At 40.9% G+C, this 23,102-nt stretch overlaps 1 protein-coding gene across 11 annotated transcripts in view; it reads right to left on the reverse strand.

Annotated features, from left to right (window-relative positions):
• ATP8B4 (ATPase phospholipid transporting 8B4 (putative)) overlaps positions 1–23,102 on the reverse strand; it is a 172,811-nt gene that overhangs the window by 75,608 nt on the left and 74,101 nt on the right. For all 11 annotated transcript variants that reach the window (XM_043494636.1, XM_043494633.1, XM_043494634.1 and 8 more), the window contains 3 exons: positions 15,187–15,259; positions 14,138–14,208; positions 11,114–11,196 (listed from right to left, as the gene is read on the reverse strand). In XM_043494636.1, the coding sequence (XP_043350571.1) occupies positions 11,114–11,196; positions 14,138–14,208; positions 15,187–15,259 (227 nt within the window). The remainder of the gene's footprint in view (positions 1–11,113; positions 11,197–14,137; positions 14,209–15,186; positions 15,260–23,102) is intronic.

Below are 23,102 nucleotides of genomic sequence, written 5' to 3' on the forward strand. Positions count from 1 at the left end.
CAGGTTTTCTCAAGTGCTTATATACAAATGCACAAAGCCTTGGAAACAAGCAGGGAGAACTGGAGGTCCTGGTGATGTCAAGGAATTATGACGTGATTGGAATAACAGAGACTTGGTGGGATAACTCACATGACTGGAGTACAGTCATGGATGGTTATAAACTGTTCAGGAAGGACAGGCAGGGCAGAAAAGGTGGGGGAGTAGCACTGTATGTAAGGGAGCAGTATGACTGCTCAGAGCTCCGGTACGAAACTGTGGAAAAACCTGAGTGTCTCTGGATTAAGTTTAGAAGTGTGTGCAACAAGAGTGATGTCATGGTGGGAGTCTGCTATAGACCACCGGACCAGGGGGATGAGGTGGATGAGGCTTTCTTCCGGCAACTCACGGAAGCTACTAGATCGCATGCCCTGATTCTCATGGGTAACTTTAATTTTCCTGATATCTGCTGGGAGAGCAATACAGCGGTGCATAGACAATCCAGGAAGTTTTTGGAAAGCGTAGGGGACAATTTCCTGGTGCAAGTGCTAGGGGAGCCAACTAGGGGGAGCGCTTTTCTCGACCTGCTGCTCACAAACCGGGTAGAATTAGTGGGGGAAGCAAAAGTGGATGGGAATCTGGGAGGCAGTGACCATGAGTTGGTTGAGTTCAGGATCCTGACGCAGGGAAGAAAGGTAAGCAGCAGGATACGGACCCTGGACTTCAGGAAAGCAGACTTTGACTCCCTCAGGGAACAGATGGCCAGGATCCCCTGGGGGACTAACATGAAAGGGAAGGGAGTCCAGGAGAGCTGGCTGTATTTCAAGGAATCCCTGTTGAGGTTACAGGGACAAACCATCCCGATGAGTCGAAAGAATAGTAAATATGGCAGGCGACCAGCTTGGCTTAATGGTGAAATCCTAGCGGATCTTAAACATAAAAAAGAAGCTTACAAGAAGTGGAAGGTTGGACATATGACCAGGGAAGAGTATAAAAATATTGCTCGGGCATGTAGGAAAGATATCAGGAGGGCCAAATCGCACCTGGAGCTGCAGCTAGCAAGAGATGTCAAGAGTAACAAGAAGGGTTTCTTCAGGTATGTTGGCAACAAAAAGAAAGCCAAGGAAAGTGTGGGCCCCTTACTGAATGAGGGAGGCAAGCTAGTGACAGAGGATGTGGAAAAAGCTAATGTACTCAATGCTTTTTTTGCCTCTGTTTTCACTAACAAGGTCAGCTCCCAGACTGCTGTGCTGGGCATCACAAAATGGGGAAGAGATGGCCAGCCCTCTGTAGAGATAGAGGTGGTTAGGGACTATTTAGAAAAGCTGGACGTGCACAAGTCCATGGGGCCGAACGAATTGCATCCGAGAGTGCTGAAGGAATTGGCGGCTGTGATTGCAGAGCCCTTGGCCATTATCTTTGAAAACTCGTGGCGAACGGGGGAAGTCCCGGATGACTGGAAAAAGGCTAATGTAGTGCCCATCTTTAAAAAAGGGAAGAAGGAAGATCCTGGGAACTACAGGCCAGTCAGCCTCACCTCAGTCCCTGGAAAAATCATGGAGCAGGTCCTCAAAGAATCAATCCTGAAGCACTTAGAGGAGAGGAAAGTGATCAGGAACAGTCAGCATGGATTCACCAAGGGAAGGTCATGCCTGACTAATCTAATCGCCTTTTATGATGAGATTACTGGTTCTGTGGATGAAGGGAAAGCAGTGGATGTATTGTTTCTTGACTTTAGCAAAGCTTTTGACACGGTCTCCCACAGCATTCTTGTCAGCAAGTTAAGGAAGTATGGGCCGGATGAATGCACTATAAGGTGGGTAGAAAGCTGGCTAGATTGTCGGGCTCAACGAGTAGTGATCAATGGCTCCATGTCTAGTTGGCAGCCGGTGTCAAGTGGAGTGCCCCAGGGGTCGGTCCTGGGGCCCGTTTTGTTCAATATCTTCATAAATGATCTGGAGGATGGTGTGGATTGCACTCTCAGCAAATTTGCGGATGATACTAAACTGGGAGGAGTGGTAGATACGCTGGAGGGGAGGGATAGGATACAGAAGGACCTAGACAAATTGGAGGATTGGGCCAAAAGAAATCTAATGAGGTTCAATAAGGATAAGTGCAGGGTCCTGCACTTAGGATGGAAGAATCCAATGCACCGCTACAGACTAGGGACCGAATGGCTCGGCAGCAGTTCTGCGGAAAAGGACCTAGGGGTGACAGTGGACGAGAAGCTGGATATGAGTCAGCAGTGTGCCCTTGTTGCCAAGAAGGCCAATGGCATTTTGGGATGTATAAGTAGGGGCATAGCGAGCAGATCGGGGGACGTGATCATTCCCCTCTATTCGACACTGGTGAGGCCTCATCTGGAGTACTGTGTCCAGTTTTGGGCCCCACACTACAAGAAGGATGTGGATAAATTGGAAAGAGTACAGCGAAGGGCAACAAAAATGATTAGGGGTCTAGAGCACATGACTTATGAGGAGAGGCTGAGGGAGCTGGGATTGTTTAGTCTGCAGAAGAGAAGAATGAGGGGGGATTTGATAGCTGCTTTCAACTACCTGAAAGGGGGTTTCAAAGAGGATGGCTCTAGACTGTTCTCAATGGTAGCAGATGACAGAACGAGGAGTAATGGTCTCAAGTTGCAATGGGGGAGGTTTAGATTGGATATTAGGAAAAACTTTTTCACTAAGAGGGTGGTGAAACACTGGAATGCGTTACCTAGGGAGGTGGTAGAATCTCCTTCCTTAGAGGTTTTTAAGGTCAGGCTTGACAAAGCCCTGGCTAGGATGATTTAACTGGGACTTGGTCCTGCTTTGAGCAGGGGGTTGGACTAGATGACCTTCTGGGGTCCCTTCCAACCCTGATATTCTATGATTCTATGATTCTAGACCATCACTGACAGGTGTTTGTCCAATGCTGGGGACTGCATGACCTTCCTTGGAAGCCTATTCCAGAGCTTAACTACTGTTATAGTTAGAAAGTTTTTCCTAATATCTAATCTAAAGCTCCCTTGCTGCAGATTAAGCTCAATACTACTTATTCTACCCTTCAGTGGACATGGAGAACAGTAGATCACTATCCTCTTTATAACAGCCCTTAACATACAGAAGGACTGTTATCAGGTAGCCCTTCAGTCATCTTTTCTCAAGACTAAACATGACCAGTTTTTTCAACCTTTCCTTATAAATCAGGTTTTCTATTATCATTTTTGTTGCTTTCCTCTGGATTCTTTCCAATTTGTTCACATCCTTCTTAAATTGTGGTGCCCAGAATTGGACACAGCTATCACGCTGGGGCCTCACCAATGCTGAGTAGAGCGGGACAATTACTTCCTGCGTCTTTCATACAACACTCCTGTTAATACACCCCAAAATGTTATTAGCCTTTTTTTGCAGCTGCATCACACTGACAACTCATATTCGGTTTGTGGTCCACCATAACCCCCACATCCTGTTCAGCAGTACTACCACCTAGACAGTTATTCCCCATTTTGTAGGTGTGCATTTGATTTTTCCTTCTTAAGTGAAGTACTTTGCACTTGTCTTTCTTAAATTTCATCCTGTTGAATTCAGACCAATTCTCCAACTTGTCAAGGTCATTTTGAATTTTAAAAATATCCTCCAAAGTGTTTGCAACCACTCCAAGCTTGGTGTTATCTGCAAATGTTATAAGTAAGGCTACAATTTAGTCACAGATATTTTTTGTAAAAGTCATAGACGGGTCACATGCAATACACAAAAATTCATGGCCCATGACATGTCCATGACTTATACTATAATACCACTGACTAAATCTTGGGGACGGCTGCCGAGGAGGGAGCCTCGGGGAGCCACTATTGGGGGGGGGGCAGAGCCCACAGAACCAGCTGCAGGTGGCTGCCAAGCAGCAGCTGCTCTGGCCACCCCAGGATCACTTGGAGGAGCTGCCAATAACAGCTCCTCTGGCTGCCTAGGAACCGCTGCTGGGGGCACTGATTGCATCTACTCTGGCTGCCCCCACTGCTGGGGGCCGATGAGCAATCTGTGAGGCCAGCCGCACCAGCCACTGCTTGGGCGGTCCCCGGGGCGGTCCCCACACTGGCTGCTGCTCGGGTGGTCTCCGGGGCCAGCTGCACTAGCCACTCCTTGTCCGGTCACTGGGGCCACCTACCTTGGGCTGCCCAAGCAGTGGCCAGTGCAGCTGATCCCAGGGCCACTCCAGCAGCAGCTGGTGTGGCTAGCCCTGGGGCTACCTGAGCAGCTGGCCCCAGAGCCTGCTGCTTGGGTGGCCCTGGGGTCAGCCACACTGGCCTCTGCAGAAGTCACGGAGGTCACAGAATCTGTGACTTCTGGGACCTCTGTGACAGACAGGAAACCCTGGTTATAAGCATACTCTCTACTCTATTATCAAGTCATTAATGAAAATACTGAATAGTACCATACGTGGGTCTGACCCCTGTGGAACCCTAGTAGATACACCCTCCCAATTTGACAGCAAACCATTGATAACTACTCTTTGAGTATGGTTTTTCAATCAGTTGTGCAGCCACCTTATAGTAATTTCATCTAGACCTCATTTCCCTAGGTTACTTACGAGAATGTCATGCAGCACTGTGTCAAAAGCCTTACTAAAATCAAGATATATCACATCTACTGCTTCCCCCCCATTCCACTAGGCTGGTAATCCAGTCAAATTAATCCTATCAAAGAATATCCCAATGGATTCAGTGGGCCACAAGGTAACTGAAGATCTTAAAAAAACAAACAAACCCCATCTGAGACGGTTTTTCTCATCAAAAAGGACTGATTCTGCTAGTGCTTTAGTATGATGAAAGAGGAGCCTTTTCATAAAAGTCACTTTCCACTTGAGCATACGGAAACAGCTATCCTTTATTATTGAGAGAATCTTTTTTTAAAATATCACTTATGCTTAGAAAATTTAACAAATTATTTCAGAATCTTCCAAACTTTACTTCTTGAATATTACTTAATGCAGTAGTTACAGAAGGGAGTTTGTTTACTAGCTACAGCAGGGGACTAGGAATTAGGACTTTTGTGTTTTCTCTCCAGCCTTACCAACGATTTATTGTATGACCTAGCCAAATCACTTTATCAGTGTATTCATTTGTAAAATGGCTGTAATAATATATCCTTCACTGGGATGCTGCAAGTTGTAATCTTTTCCTATTATATAGCAAAGGACTAACAGTGAGCTTTTCTATCTGATATTCTTAGTCTTTAATAAACAAAAATGTTATTCCCATGAACTGCCTTCACTTTCTCCTTCTGTGGACTGTTTTAAATTAAAATAAGCATAACTATATTTCAAGCCCTGTATACTATCATGAGAACTGATATAATAAAATGTGGATAGATATTTGATAAACATAAATGTTTTATTTTTCTCTTTTTCAGTTGCATGATACGCTGTCAGAATGACCACAAGTATTGGATGTTTCCTGTTAAAGGACTCCTAAACCTTTCTCTGATACAGAATTTAGTATTAACAGCCATGCAAAATATGTAAACTTGTCATAAGTTGCATAAAACAGATCACAACAGCAGTCAAAAATCAGGGAGATGAAAAAGACAGCATTAAATGAGAAAAGGCATATACTGTAGTTACTTCAAGAAATCAGACTTAAGTATGTGCAGCTGATGTATATTTTTAGATTCTCTTTGCTTGGAAAAACTCTTCAATGCCCATAAAATTCTAATAAGAAACTAAAAAAAATGAATGCTGGCTCAATGTAAATATTTATTCAGTGTTAGAACCATTTATAGGAGTTTACCAATTGTATAAATTATTTAGACAAAAATGTACCCCTTCTTTTATTGGCTCAAGAGCAGTTTGCAATCCAAAGAATTAGATTTATTCAAGACACTGAACTCACATTTTCATTGTTACTGAAAACTGTTAAATACACCATAACAGCAGAGAGCCTTTCTACTGTCTTCTATATTCCCTATATTTAGCAAAACCTACCAAACAAAGCCTTAACACAGATTTGGGGACTAATAGAAAAAATCTAAAATGATTCCCTTGAAACTTTGTTAGTGGAATCATGCATGAGTTTAGCAATAAATTCCATATAAAGTCTAAAAGCCCTAAAAAACCTTTCTCAAGACCCCAAGGACATATTTTCCTGAAATTCATTCTAGATTATATCAAACAACTTTGACTAAAATATAAAAATAAAATTATAATAAAAACATGAATTCAAACAGTAAAGATCCCAGTACAGTGACCTAACAACAAGTTGTAAAATTTGCATTTGCTACTATGAAAATCACAATATAGAAGATTATTGTCCACTGATTGAGTGTCAGTATTGCTGTGATCCACTTTGGAGTCTTTCACTAATTTCAGTGGATTTTCAATCAAACTCTTAGATTCATAATAAAGGAAATAGTCAAACTGGTGTATTAAATCATCACCCTCCAAATGAAGCATAAATCATAAGAGTTAATCAATTTAGATATTTGAAATTTCACTCTTGATCTTTTGTTCCTGCTACTACATCTTTCACCCATTATTTGCTCATCGCTTGCTTCCACAACTGGAACTTCAATTTGGAATCGCTACTTGCCAACTCCTCTTTTCTGTCTGTCCAAAACTGCAGCCATAAATCAACTCTTCCTCTTCAGTTCCCTTAAACAGCTCACTTTCTTGAGCTGCATCAAGATGAAGTTTCTCGTCCTCACTTTCAAGGCTCTGCACCACTGACATGTCCTACTTTCCACCCAGCCTCTGTCCTCAGAGTTCCTTTTATCTCCTTCACAATCCACATGTGCTTTTTAGTACAGTCCTTTATGTGTGCAACACCCTACCATTTCTTCCTTCCAATCCCTCTGTAAACCTGCTTCTTCTTAATCAAGAACATTAATCTGCACTCTGGCATCATCTGTATCCACTGTTGTATCCGATTTTCCATCTCTATTGTGTGAGTTAGACTGTAAGCCTCTTGCAAAGGAACCCCTGTTCTCGTAAGTGTTTGTAAAGCTTATAGTGAACTCTATGGGTGCATTTAAGATGGTTATGTTTGAAATGCAGCCACGCCTTTCCAGTTGGTCATTAAATTTTTCATGCTTTGTTCTCAATACAAAGGTGATTTTTTAAATTAAATTTGAATAAAATCAGTTCAACCACTTTTTTGGAGGTGGGGGGAGGGGGAGATGGGAAGGCCCATCCAATTTTAATTTCTGTGGTTGCATTCCTCAAAAACGACTGAAGCAAGGAACTTTGAATGTGGCTTTTTTATAGTCCTCTATGAAGAAGAAGAAAATTCAGAAGGTTTATAAAACTATGAAGGTTTAACATGGGCACTTTTGTCCCTTCATGTTCAAATTTTCTTTCTGTACTTTTATTTTTGTTACATAATCTCTATAACAAAATATACAGTTTAGTCAATGTAGGTGAGTTAATCATGCAATAAGGGATGCTCAATTTCACAAAATCAACACTGCATTAATGTTAGTTTTAAATAAAGAGCCAGACAGCCCCCCAAGGCCAACAGGAAAGTAGAAAGTAGATAAACACGTTGGTGGAGTTTTTACCAGATTGTACTTTCAGGGATTTGAAGTTCGTACCCTCTCCCCACCACAAACAGAACACATTGAGGCCAAAATTTGTGGATCTAAGAGATCCACTGGAAAACAGGTCTGCCGACATAAATCCACCACAAACAGCATCCTTATGATTTCCCACCCAGCTCCTTGGTAGCTTGGCTCTCCTCTCTTGCTGCTAACCTTGCGAAAATAGCTGAAAGAAATTCCAGTGTGGAATAGGCTCTACAGAAAAATTCATCCATGCTCTGGCTCAGTCCTGGTCCTTGTGGAGGCTCCTTTGTAAAATTTCATTTAAAAAGGAGGACCAGTGCTTCAAAGGAAGCCCAACTATCATCCCTTTCCCTCTCCCCCTCAGACACATGGAGATCCATGTGTGGCTTTGTCAATTCAATGTGAATGTGAAACATTACTAGATGCTGATGTAGAACAGTTATGTTTTGTTTTAATGAACATGTGTAATCTTTGGGAAGTTTAAGTTTATTATGTTTGTGAAGTAATATTTTGTATGGTTATCCTGAACTAGTTTCTGTTTCAGTTCTTTATTCCTGCCGTTTTAAAATATATATAGTGGTAATTTAAGTGAATGTAATTTCTGGACAATGATAGGATGTAAAAAATGGACTGGAAACTGAGCAACAAAACTACAAAGAGAATTTGAGATTGACAGTCAATCAGAATTACCGACTGAGATTCTCCTGTTCACACTTCAAGGTTAAAAGCATCCATGTTTTGGTGAACAAACTAGAAAATTCTTGACAAGGTCAAATGTTTGCTTCAAAAGCTATACATGGAAATGAGGAAACTCTTAAGAAGTTGGAAAATGGAAAACAGGGGTTGTATTCTGTCCTCAGTTGGCTTCAGCAGTTTAAGATATGAGCCTTTCTTAAAACTTGGAGACTAGCATTGGAACGATATGCTTGTGTCAAGCAGGAGGGCTCTCAACCAGGGGAATGGATTATACCTGAATAAATGGCATAATCCCAGGTAAAGAAGATACAATGTAGAACTGTACCTGCAACTAACTGTTGTCATTTTTCATTGTCTTACAATTATGCTATTAAAGTCTAATTTTTTTGCTCTGTATGTCAGGACATTTACTTTTAATTAAATTACAAGTGAGTGCTACCAAAAGTTACACCCTGAATGTAGCAGAAAGAGATGATACTATAATCACACTTGTCCTCGCCCTTCGTCACTCTGATGTACCTCTGTACTTTTCATTTTCACTGAGGACCAGAAACTGAAGTACTAGCACAATGCAAAAAAGTATTGTTATTATACTCCATTGAACCAGAAAGTTGTTCACGAGAAGACTTGTTCTCAAAATATTTTGCTATGATTTTTAGACCAAAATAATATGAAGAAGTTGAGATGTGCAGTGTACTTTTGGATGCTTATCTCAACTATATAGTACCTACAGACATTTTGAGGTTCATCTATTGTTACATTGTTAGTGGAAAACTGACCCATAAATATTTCAGTAAGTATTTTAAACAAAATTTGCTGGCTTCATATCCTATTTACTTAAACTAATAAATTTTTAAGGCATTTTGTGGGGAAAAAACGTCATTTGTCTTGGCCAAACCAAAATATCACGACGCAACCATTAAAAAGTCCTTGCTAAACAACCTAAATCCTTCTGAATCGGGAAGAAGTCCATTTTTGAACAGTAAATACTAGTTGTAATAAGTATTTCTATTACAAAAGGTTACCAATTGTATTAATGGGATCCAGGAAGATGTTTCAAATATAATAAGCATATAATAAACAATAAAAAATTGTAAACTGGGCTTTTGAGACATTCCAAAATATAAATATGGCTGCAGTTTAACTGAACTTTGAAGATGCTGTTATTCATGCTTTTATTCAAAGGAGTAACAAGAGAAGAGAAAAGAGATATGAGGGAAAGAAACAATAAAAACATGCTCAAGGAACAGCAAAACCCTGCGGGTTAGATGGCAATCAAGAATGACTCTTCCAAACTGCACTTGTGAGACTAAGGGTCTCTCATTGTCAGGATGGTGAAGGTTGAAAGGAGTGTCCTCATTTTTTTTTCAGGCCTCTGGAGAACACTGTCAGGTTCATATTGCTCCTCAGAGTTTTCAGAGGATGACTCATGGGCTACATCTATTCTGGTGACTGGATACCTGTACAGAGCCATATGTATGCTTATCCATGTACCCCATACCCACATCAGGTGTCCAAATATGCTGTGCTGAACATGAATATATGTTCTGTACCTGCCTATACACACTATAGTACAGTGAACACCCACCCATGCCTGACTTTCTGAAACTTCCTGGTACAGTTGTGAATTCCTGGTACTGGAGAACAGTGAACTCCAACCACACATTTATCAAGGCCTGTGTGTGCTTGGCTGACACAGAGCTGACAGACAGCTGCTCTCAGAGTATGTTCCTTGTTTATGTGTGCTGGTGAAAAGAGTCCAGCAGAAAATTTGTGAAGTAGTCAGCACAGCTTGCTACTATGGGTGAGAACAGCAGGGACAGGGACTTTTATATTTCTGGATAAGGGTCAGGTAGGAAAGGGTTCAGAGTGATGTGGGAACAGGGGACTACTGAACTCAATACCTGCGACATGCACCTTATCCTTGTCCACACTACAAACTGACACAGGTACAGGGCTATGCCAAAGCCTAAAGCATGTTCACATCCATGCCCCTTAGGCTTGTTAATGTTCTTGCCCTGTACACACCCTGAAACCTGTGCTTCTGGAGTTTAGATGTGGTTGGTGAGGGTGGGGGCTCTGGCACAACTATTTGCTTGGACCTGTGTGCAGTTGTCAGTGTAGGTGTAGCCATGGAGTTACACAGGTGTCAAAGGACAGGCAACAGTGAGCAAAGTAATGGAAAGTGAAAACAGAATGAAGATTCAATATATAAATTGTGGGGTTAGGATATAGGTTTTACATCTGCTAAACTTCACTATGGCCCTGTCTTGATGGGCAAAAATAATTTTTTTAATCAAAAAAGAACTAGATAAGTTCATAGAGGATAGGTCCATCAATGGCTATAAGCCATGATGGGCGGGTGGTGTCCCTAGCAACTGGGAATGGGCAACAGGGGGATGGATCACTTGATGGTTACCTGTTCTGTTCATTCCCTCTGGAGCACCTGGCATTGGCTACTGTCAGAAGACAGGATACTGGGCTAGATGGACCTTTGGTCTGACCCAGTATGGCCACTTTTATGTTCTTATGTAATAATGTTAAGCTAATCAAGTTAACTCATCCCCATGCCCCAGGCTACAACATAGCTAGATAACATGGCTTCAAATGTGTTAGTTTACATCTTAACTTTTTAACATCTTTTTAATCATATTAATTTATTATTAAGCTAACTTGATTGAATAACCCACCCTTTTTGCTCATTAAGACATACCCAAAAATAGGACAATGATTTAGAATCTGAGAGTCATATTGGTAAACAACATCCTTAATCTTGATAGTGAAAGAATGAGAACTTGGCGTTTAATGTCTGGAGTCATTTACCTCTCCCCTCCAAGTACAAAACAACAACAAAACCCAAAAATAAAAACCTTGGTTTCAGCAAATTAACTTTTATCACCACTTACCATCAAATTCTGCAAGCCTTCTAATATCTGCTCCAAGTTCTGAAGTATCTGGTAAAGCCTGATGTACTTTTAGGTTAGTCTCACTGTAAAATTAATAACATGACCTTTATATAAGACTCTTTCCATAACCCCCCGGCCCTGCCTTCTCTCACCCACATGAACCTATGTTCAGTTCCATAGAATCTGACTTTGTGGACTAAGACAGCACATTTATAGAAAGATGCCATTCAGACAGCTCTTTCTAATGTTATTCTGGAAGAACACATTTTAATTTTTGTAACCGATTCTAAAACATGAGAAGGAGCTTCAGTTTTAATAAGTGCTGGCATCATAATGAATGCACATCTGCATAACTACAATTTGTTTTGCTTCTTTGAACAGAGGACATAATAAATATGATTTAGTCAGAACCCGTTCGGTCATCATGCACAAATTACTAACTGCAATAGGAATGGCAGAGCAATTGCCAGTTGAAAGAGATTAACACCAGGGCAAAGATTGATATTTGAGTTATGAAAAAAGGTTTTCATGAAATGTAATAAACCCTAATTTTATAGTAGCTGAAATTGAACTGGGAAAAAGGGGAATTGAAGTCACCCTTTCTTAGGAGGTGGTTTGAGAGAGCTCCCTTTATGACTAAATTCTGATTTACTTACAGGGACCAACATTTTCCAAACTTCAATGCCTAAAGCTAGGTACCTAAAGAAGTGGCCTGATTTCCAGGACTGCTTACCAATCACAGCGACCATCGACTATCTACTGAACTAATCTCCCCTAGAAAATAGGAAAAATGGGATACCCTGGCAGAAGCCTTTCTCAGAGTCCTAGATATTCCCCATAAAGAGGTCTAGGACTTTGGATATGTCCTCAACTGCTGCGCTTTAAGGCAGGAAAAACTAATGTTAAAGATCACATACTTTTCTAGAAAGAAGTGCAACGTTTCCTAAGTGAACACACCTGCATATGGTTGTTGGAACAGATATTGGAATACTTAACAATAATAAAATCCAAATGAATTAATGCCTAAATTTTAGTGCAGGTTAAGCTATGTCCATGCTAAACTAGTACAGTATCTACAATTTACCAGTATCTAAACCAATGATGTCAGTCATTCATTCCTGGAAAAAATATATATATTACTTTCTTCAAGTGAGAATATTAATTCTTTTAAAGAGGTGAAGTCTGACTTGGATATGTGTGGTTAAGGAAACTACTCCCTGCACTATCTCTTGGTATTCAGAAACTCAGTATGAAAGGTTCATATAGTTAGATATGCTATAAATGAGTTTGTTAGAGTAGGTTTTTTTACTTTGGTTTTATGTTGATGATTTTATGTGATTTTTATCTGTTATTCAGTTTTATATTTCATTACATTTTTTGGTCTTGTGTAAGACTATTTATCTATATGAACTATCATTCACATCAGACTATTTACGTTCTTACACTATCATTTATCACCATGATATCTGAGTATATGGCACCAATGAGCACAAAGAAAAATGTTACTTCCTTAATTATTATTTGTTATTGGTTTCTAGTAGAACCCACATTGCAGTAGATGCTGTATAAGCACCAAAGACATGAACCCTGAACTTTGTGATGATCTTCACATGAATGTATTTAAAACTGTTACTGCATTTGACAAGTACACCATTCACACACTGTTCACCTGTAACTGGAGTTCTCTGAGACAGACTCTACACATTCCCACCCTTGGGATGTGTTAGCAGTGCAGCTCTGATGGTGCAATGCTTCACAGCAGTGCCACGGGAACTCTCTCACACCCCTCCCCTCACTGTTCCTGAATGTAGAGAGGCTATAAATCACTGGCATGCTGCTCCATCCACTTTGACTCCTTCCAACGACTCCTCAGGTCCATGGCTGTAATAAGGTCTCTGGGGAAGAGGTCAAGACGGATGGGGATTGTGAATGTGCGGAGTTCATATCAAAAAACTCTGGTTAGAGGTGAGTCATACTTTGAGTGGTCTCTACTCATTTCCACTCTTGGGATAATCTCATAAACAGTACATAAGGAAGGTGGGACATGGAGTCTTAAACAAACAATGATTGAAGTACTACTCTACAAAACTTCAGTTCAGACCTGGATGCAAAATCAAGGGAGTAATGTTCAGTGAATGTGTACATACAGATCCAAGCTGCAGCTCTGCAGATTTTAACAATGGCAAAATATTTAAGGAATATCAAAGATATCACTAGTATCTTAGTTTCCGAGGCAACTGAGGCTGATGCAGGCTTATCTTTATTCACAGAACTGAAATGATTGACACCAGAGGGTTTAGCCACCAGGGCATTCTGCTATGAAAGGGCATGGGATTGGTTTTGGTGCTCCTTAGAGATTCTTGGGAGTAAAGGTTCTACATATTACGCACCAAGAAGGAAAGTGTCCTTTTCCTAAGCATGCTAGATACCTTCCATCTTTCCCAACTCTGGCCATCAGAGGTAGGAAAGATGGAAGGATAAAATCCTAGCCACTTTCCTTTCGGAACCACCATAGGATCCATGAGATTGCACTGGGGTGAAGAACCTAGAGGAGCCTCAATAAATAAAAATAGAAGAAAGAATTTAAAATAAAGTAATACAAAACAAAGGACTAAACTCACTCCAAAATTAACCAAGAACTAAAACTAGTCAATGGCATTTGTTGACTGAAGAAGTGGATCCAGGGAGGATCCAGTCTCTGCAACCACAATGGGAAGGAACAGAAGAAACTGGAGCGTCACACCCTCCATGTATAGCCTTGCTCTCATAACATGCAGGAATACCAAGAGGATGGATAGGAGGGGGTGCAAAAGTGTTCCAACTTCACTGTTATTAAGTGTAACACTGTCAGAGCTGTACCACCAACAAATCCCAAGGGTGGGACTATGTAGAGGCCACTTGAACATTAGGAATAAAATATATCTGTGATCAATAGCTGGTGTCCACATGCCATACATGCATAAATAATATATTTAAAAATGTGTTATGTTATTCTGTTAATTACTCTAACGGATTAAAACTTACCCATCAAGCTCAGCTGTTTCAATGTAACAGAGACCATGTGGTTCACTACTAGATAGAAGTAATACATCAGCCTGTAAAAAAAGAAGTGATGTTAAATATATTATATCATCTTGAAAAGCTGTAAAAGGATTGAGAAAAGGCTCATATAAGATACAAATAAGTTCCAAGATACACCACCATGTTCTCAGTAATTTTTCTTATCTAGATATATAGCACAAATACTTCTTTAAAATTCTCAATGTCTGAAAAAAATTTTAATTTTTTCCCTAAATTACCAAACAGAGAAAACATACAGACAGACAGACTTTATGGACCAGATCCTCACCTGGTGTAAATTGGCATTGCTCCAATGATTTCAATAAATCCATGAGGTGGATTAATTGACATTTTTACATAAGGTCCAGATCTTTACACAGTGTAAATCAGCATACGTCCATTGAAATCAGATGATCATCTGGTCTAAAATTTGTAAGATTGAGTCTTTTCTAGATTTAAAATAATTCCCATTCATGAACATTAAGGTTTCGCAATGAAAAATTCCTGCAGGATTTTGGGTACAGGAATTCAGCATACCGTGCATGCATAGTGCCTTCACTACCAGATAGGACTAAAAAAATTCATTGCTGTGTTAGTGATGCCAATACTTCACATCATAAAGTGTGCCCACTTTTACTTGACAGATCACAGTATTTTTGAAGGAGAATTTATAATATAATAGACCTTGACAGGATGAGCTGTAAATACCCTTTTAGGTCCCTATTTTACACAGGCAAAAAGAAGTAAGTGAAAAGTGGTTTTCTATACATGTAAATAAAAATTTAAACATTACTCAGATGTATATCTGTGTTTGATTACAATACCGTTCTTCTGAGAAAAGTATTTTAAGTGATATAGAGTCAAAGTAAGTTCCAAAGGAAGCGTCAATGCATGTGGGAAAAAAGGGGCAACAGCCACACAATACACACAGAAAGATAGAGAGAGGCAAGTATTTGTTACTATTTGATTACTCTGTGACCTGTATTATGGAAGAAAATATCTGAACTACTTACAGCTACAAATGTATTATTCTCCAGTTTAATGACGTCACCAGGTCTTACATTCATCCATTTTTCATTCTGTAATCTATGAAAGATAAAACACGCACACACACACACACTTATTTTTTCTAGAAATATATTTAGTTAGAGATAGTAATTTACCCTTGTAGTCTTAAGGTCATTTACAAGGTATTAAATATGCACTATTACATTACAAAATCAATGCTCAGGGTGCCTTACTCAAAATAAACACTATGTTCCATTATTAACAAAAGATCTGTATGACAAACTACTGACTACTATCCATTTTAAAATGATTTCTGTTGGTGATAACATTAGTAAAGACTTTATTCAGTAAGATCCCTACCAGATTCCTGTATACTAGAAGGATTTTTGTTACAATCATTGCACGTATTCCTGGAGACCATGAAACAGAGATAGAGAAGGGAAACGAAAACATGAGGCAGCAAAGTGGGGAGGAAGATTTAGATGCATGAGATAAGACATGGGAAAAGGAAGAAGAGAAGGAAAGAAAACAATGAGAACAAAGAAAACAGAAGAAAAATGAAATATCAAGCTATTTTCAAGCTTGCTTCAACAAGTATTCATTGTTGCTAACGTGAAAAATTCTTCCATGTTTCCACTGGCTAATTCAAATGCATTATAATTAGGACCCTACCAAATTCACGGTCCATTTTGGTCAATTTTATGGTCATAGGATTTTAAAAATCATAAACTGCATTATTTCAGATATTTAAATCTGAAATTTCACAGTGTTGTAACTGTAGGGATCCTGACTCAACTCTGAAGGCAGCAGCGCAGAAGTAAGTGTGGCACAGTATGGTCTTGCCACTCTTACTTCTGAATTGCTGCTGGTGGGGCGCTGCCTTTAGAGCTGGGCATCTGGCCAGCAGCCTCCACTCTCCAGCCACCCAGCTCTGAAGGCAGTGCAGAAGTAAGGGTGGCAATACTACGACCCCCTGCAATAACTCTGTGACCCCCCCATCCTCTTTTGGCTGGGACCCCCAGTTTGGGAAACACTATTCTTCCCCGTGAAATCCATATAGTATAGGGTAAAAGTTCACAAAAGACCAGATTTCACAGGGGAGACCAGATTTCACAGTCCATGGTTTGTTTTTCATAGCCATTAATTTGATAGGGCCATAATTATAATGCAGCAAAGGCTCTGCAATTATTAGATATTGCCTTGAATCGGAAGGGCAGAAATAAATGGGGCCCTATTGACATTTTTGCAAGGATTCCCCAAAACTGTATAGAGCCAGAGGGAAAGCAGACCATGTGCATCAATGTAACTTTCAGATGTTTTTGTATAAAATTCACTGCGATGTCAGAGAGCTTATGTCCTCTTGCAATGAAGCATTAATAAAGTACTTCTCTGCAGTGATAATATAACAGTACTGACTGATTCCAGTCAAGTTCAGAATAAAGATGGGTTACTACAAGGTAGTCATAAAGGTTGGTTTTATTTTTAGCTAAAAAAAAATCTAATTTACTTGTCTTATAGGCTGGAAAACAATTTAAATATTTATACAACTGTGAAATATGCCCTGCACTATCAGCATGCTAGGTCATTTGGCTTAGATATTCGAAGAACTTCTCTTTAATACTGATCCAAGTACATGTTGTTCTGGAAAGTTTTCAATTGCAGCATTTTCATCTAGAGCCAGAATTCACCCGTTTTCCAGCCCTCTTCTCTTCTGTACTTTATCTTAAGTGGGGAAATTATGTTAGTTATAGCACATTTAACTTAATTTTATTTCGTTTTTCAGGTGCACTTATGTATTTGGATAATCTTTAAAGGAAACAGTTGTAGGAAATGTAATTTATTTGCAATATTGTTTCTCATGCTAATTTGTAGGACAAAACTTGAGGGCAAATTTAATTGATAGAGACAGAAGTTTTAGTCATCATTTATAGTCCAAATGGGACCCTAGATCCTTACACCCGAGTTTCATGATAATTTGTATCACAAACTAGAGGCAAATATCATAGTTTGGGCCCATCTCTAATTGACATTAGTAATCTGTTGTTAATCTAGTCATTATAAAATCTGGTTAAAGAATGTTAATCCCAGCAAGAGTTGAAAGAGCTGGAGAGTTAGTGCTCAGCTCAGAGATAAAGCATAACCTTGCTCTTCAAGCGATCTCTGACAGGCAACTCAAAACTGCAGCCAGTCCTCCCCCAGCAAAGGGACAAGTCACCATGACATTTGAGGGCTAAGAATTCAAGAGGAATCCAGGAAAACCACTAAGTAAACCCACTTACTAATATTAATATTAGACCCTGCACATATTGAAAAAGTCAGAAAATCCAAAGCTATGGCTCATGCTTTGCCCTGAAATCATTCTGTTCTGGAGGGATAATGGCGGGGAGCTCACATCATCCTGAAATAAGGGGCAGCCTCAGGCTCAATCATGATTTTTTTTGGCTTTTAACAGCACTGCAACTATGTTATTTAAATATGATTTTTAAACAATAAAATATCCCCAAGGGATGTTCACGCTTGGGGGTTTTTTGTGTGTGTTTTTAACTGAACTTTTTTTCTGGAAGGTTTTTACAAAATACTTTGTATTTACAGGAGGATCAGTCCAAACCTTCCAGTAAATACATAATACAAACAAATGCATCATTAACTGTGACTTATTTACATAGGAAATAGAACTTGTTCCTTCAAAGCTCCTTTAGTAGACTAGATATTTACAGGGGGTGCACAGGACCTGCACACCACCCTCCACAAGCCTCATGGTATGTCTGCAAAAGCAAACCATAAGCACCCTCCACCCCTGGCTTCACAGTCTGAGTCCAAACATCTACACAGCTGCTTTTAGCAGTGTAGTGCAAGCCCTGTGAGCTTCAATCTGTAGATCTAGGCTCCGAGACTTGCTGCCACAGGTTTTAAAATACAGTGTAGATGTACTCTAATTAGTCTTCCCTGAAAGCAGTCTCTACCGGCTCCACATAGGTCAACATGGAAGGTGGAATGGAGAATTAAAGTGAGGCGGTGAGAAATCCAACTCTGTAGATCCAGTCACTCTAACAGAGTGTGTGAACAATGGAGAAGAGCAGTCCAAAGGCACTACTGTAGCCCTGCATCTTGGCCCAGGTTAGAGTGTTAATTCCCCTCTCCAAAAACTGTACATTTTATACCTCAGTGTATTTGGTGACTTCATGCATCTCCAATTAATATTTAATAAAGCAGTATTATATTATATTATAGCATTATATAGCATATTATATTATGTATAATTTTAAATCAAGAAACTCCACACATTTCACTCACAAAGACAGATCACTCTGGCTTTATGCAGGGGCCATAAATTTAGTCCAAACAGTAATTTTAAAAATTAACTTACATACCCAACCACACCCAAAGCCATCACTCTGCCCTGTTGGATCACTGCAATATGCTGTTGTGCTATGCTTTAAATGTGTATGCAGTTGAAGGCTGACAGCTCCAAAAGAGTTGATCCATTTTACAGTTACGTAGGCAGAATGTGCTATACTGTGTGTAGAAAAAAAAATCCTTCGGACAACATATGAAAACTGTGTACTGAACCACAAATACCAGTTTGAACATCCATTGTCTTGGACATTTTGATTAGCTCACTTAACACATCAGAAAAAATATTAAGATGCACTAGTTGGAAAGGGAAAAGATACAGAACATTTAGGGTGGGAGTTTCAAAAGGGTTAAAGGTGTTAGTTACCGAACTCCCACTGAATGCCAATGGGAGCTGGAAGCCTAAACCCCATAGACCAGGGGTGGCCAACCTGTGGCTCTGGAGCCATATGTGGCTCTTCAGAAGTTAAAATGCAGCTCCTGGTATAGGCACCAACTCCGGGGCTGGAGCCACAGGAGCCAACTTTCCAATGTGCCGGGAGGTGCTCACTGCTCAACCCCTGGCTATACCACACACTCCACCCCTTCCCGCCCCCTCCCCTGAGCCTGCCATGCCCTTGCTCCTTCCCGTCCCCCCTGCCTCCTGCATGCCATGTCAAAATGTCAAAATACTGAGGAACAAAATACTCACTATTATGATATGTCTACTCATTTTCAAAATTCAGGTCTGCCTAACAGATCACTTCATGACACATGGAATCTTGTTCCATTCCCACATAAGGAAACCCTAAGGATTCATTGGAGCCCCGTGGATTCACTGTACGTGCATTACAGTGACTTCAGTAGAAGCCATGCTTGCAAATACGGCTATTCAGTGAATACAGATAGATTTTACAAGGCTCAAGATGCTTCTGGCATTTTTGCCACCGTTTTGTGGTGAGGACTTCCAAAGATGTATCTGTATCAACTGGGCTCCCAGATGTCCTTACACCAATTTGGGTAGTCTGATGAGTGTACCAGTTTGTTTGCTTTGTTTTATTTTTGTGGAATTCCCTAGTGTAGACAAGATTTAACTTCATCTCTTGAAAGTGCCATGGTGAAATACATAAATGGAGGATTATGATGATAGAACAAAATACAATTTAAACATCAGGATATTGGTGGCAACATATCGAGTGCTTTTTGTATGAACCGTCACTTTAGCATTTTCCATTACATTTGACATAACAAAATCCTACTTTTTGGGGCTCAAGTATTAAAAAGCAGCTTAGATTAAAGATCAATTTTTACCAAAGTCTGAGTTTTCACTTAACAGTTACAATTTCTCATTCTGAAGACACATTTGTGAATTATTATCCTTGCAGAGACCACAGTTCAGAGAATATAAAATGTGTAACATGGAACAACAGTCCCTGTATTTTAAAAACACCTGAACAGAATAAACCGTACTCCCTCCGGAAGGGAATAGCCTGACCTGCTGTGTCACCAATACACAAGACAGCATTAGATTAGCCATTCAGATGCCCCTAGTGGGGCCCTTAACCAATCAGTTTGTACTAGAGACGGTCAAGAGAGAGCTGAATGTTTGTTGAATTTTGAAAAAAAACTAATTATGCTGCTCAGCAACTAATACGATGTTATGTGTGATGCAAAAAAACAAAATAACAGTGTTTCTCCAGGGGTCGGTCTGGTATGGTTATGTATCCAGCATTGGTGGGGGGGGAATTTAAGCTGTAAATATCCATTTAGACACAAGCAAATCTGGTCTTAGGCACATGCAATGCAAGCAACTGTTTGGTCCCCTCACCTCTATACCCCCTCTAAATCCCCAATATTTTTGTGCTGATTTAGCACAGGGCTGATTCACAAGGTAACCCACTCTCCACTGCAGAAGCAGGTCTGAGGCAGCATTGTGTTAATGATACATTATCTTGATTCCGCTTGTACATAATATGCAGTCATTCAAAGAACAACTGCACACAACATCTTAATTTAACAGAAGATCAGGGCTCCAACAAGTCTAATACCAAATATTTTAAGCTTTGCACAAACATTTACATGCAAGTCTTGTACAATGGGACAACCAGCTCTGGAAGAGCACAACGAACGGCCTGAAATGTATTAATTAAACTGCTGCCTTTTGAAATAGGCCATAGTTCTATGGTCTGAAAGTTAACCCATCCAGGGGGAAGGGGCTCTGTTTTTATTGTTATTTTTAAGAGGAACTCATTGCTATTCAATGGAATTCATACTACGCATACTATACAGGGGAGCAAAACACGCCTATGCCCACACTGTCCACCGATCACTCCCTGCCCATTGCATCTCTACTTGTTTCTCTGATCACTGGGATTGTTCTCTCTTCTTGTTTGCTCTTGTACTGCAGCTCTTCCAAGTCTATGTTACAGTCCTTCCATTTGTTACCAATAAATAAATCTCAAGCAATCAAATGTAACTATTTTTGCAATTTGAGACATTTTTTGTTCTCTGACTGCTTTACATTAATACATTATTTACAATTCAAAAGTCTGCTTAAACAAATAGATTTCAGAAAATAGCTGGCCTTTAATATTTTCAGAATATATGTTATTTATTTAAAAATAATCAAAACCAAAAAAATTCCATTTTAAAGAAAAATCTTCACAGACTAATTTCCGAGAAACAAATATGCTGCCTCAGTGGAACCTCAAACTGGCCTAGCTCTCTGGAAATCTAGCAGAAGATTGGGGACCTATTTTATTTATGAAAGTCATTTACAGTCAAGGAACTCAGTATTTCATCTTACTGTGAGTTGATTTGGCAAACCTTCTGTAAAGTTAATGTTTTAGCACCATGGATTGCTTTGCCTATGTGTTATAACCACAAAACAAGCAACCAATAACTACACCCAAAAAGGACAGAAACAGAGAAAGAAAAACTCAGAAAAGACTTTATTGCCACCATGCTCCCTTTCAAAAAGAATTGCATCAGAGCTGACCATAAGCATTTCTCCCAGAGATGACGCTTATACTGTACTTTCAAATAAAAATAATTAGAAGTATCTGTAATAGCATTACCTGGTGACTCCCAGAAATATTACAGTTCATATTTTCACTAGATCCATATAAATTAAATGAAACCGTTACTGTACCTAGTTCTCAAATCATGTGCTTGTTTACAATAGTGATGTGTCATACATTATACTTTAAAGCAGTGGTCACCAACCTGTCAATCATGATCGACGGATTGATCCTGGAGCCTCTGCTGTCGATCGCAATCTCCAGGCTGCTAACAGTCCAGTGGCATAGCGGGGCTCATATGGGAGCTGTGGGGGCGGCGCAGGCAGCGCATGGAGAACTGCTGCCCCCCCTCCGCCCCAGGGGTTGCAGAGACGTGCCAGCAGCCAGCCGCTTCTGGGAGCAGTGTGGGGCCACGGCAGGCAGGCAGTCTGCCTGAGCCTTGCTGCACCGCCAAATGGGAGCCGCTTGTGGTAAGTGCCTCCTGGCCAGAGCCTGCACTCCTCACCCCCTCCTGCACCCCAACACTCTGCCCCAGCACGGAAACCCCTCCTGCATCCCAACTTCCACCCAGAGCCCACATCCCTCACTCCTGCACCCCAACCCCCTGCCCCAGGCTCAGTCAATGCACACCCCACAGTTGGGAATGTTACACTGATTTGTGACAATCCCTGAAGGATTTTGGATCTATAAACCACAAATGACACTAATAAAAAGTAAAATTAATGAAATGTCCAGAGGATTCTATGAGATTAGGTGCCGTGTGACCATATAACCCTTGCATCCAAACTCCCTCCCAGAGATTGCACCCCTCACTCCTGCACCCCAACCCCCTGCCCCATCCTGATGAAAGGGAGTGAGGGTGGGGGGGAGAGAGTGACGGAGGGAAGGGGGAATGGAGTGAGTGGGGTGGAGCCTCGGGGAAGATCCTAGGTTGATCTTAAATTCCAAAAGTGATCTTGTGCATAAAAAGGTTGAAGACCACTGCCCTAGAGGCAGGGCTGGATTAACTCTCATGTGGGCTCGGGGCTATTAGGTTTTGTAAGGTCGGCAGTGCAGCAGGGCTCAGGCAGGCTGCGTGCCTGCATTGCCCCATGCTGCTTCCGGAAGCAGCTGGCTGCTAGCATGTTTCTGTGGCCCCAGCGGGGAGGGGGACAGCATGTTCCCAGCCAGTGGGAGCTGTGGGGACAGTGCTGGGGGCAGGGGCTGCATGCAGAGCCGCCTCACCCGCTCCCCACCACCTGCCAGGGGCTGCAAAGATGTGCTAGCAGCCAGCAGCCACTTCCGGGAGTGGCGTGGGGCCACGGTATGCATGCAGCCTGCCTGGGTGCCCCACTGCGCCGCAGGACTTTTAGCGGTCCGGAGGTGATCGCTGCCTGTGATTTATTTTTGCAGGGTCCCTCTTGAGCCGGGGCCCTGGGCTGCAGGCCCTAAAGCCCCTGCTGTAATCCAGCCCTGCCTAGAGGTACCTAGAACCCACCTGGGTCTGCTAGCTCCTAGGATGAACCATTAAAGCAGTCCCTCTACTCCAAAAGAGGCGGGGATAACATTCAGAAACAGTAATAATTATA

Source organism: Dermochelys coriacea, chromosome 10 (genome assembly GCF_009764565.3).
Source record: "Dermochelys coriacea isolate rDerCor1 chromosome 10, rDerCor1.pri.v4, whole genome shotgun sequence".
Lineage (NCBI taxonomy): Eukaryota > Metazoa > Chordata > Testudines > Dermochelyidae > Dermochelys > Dermochelys coriacea.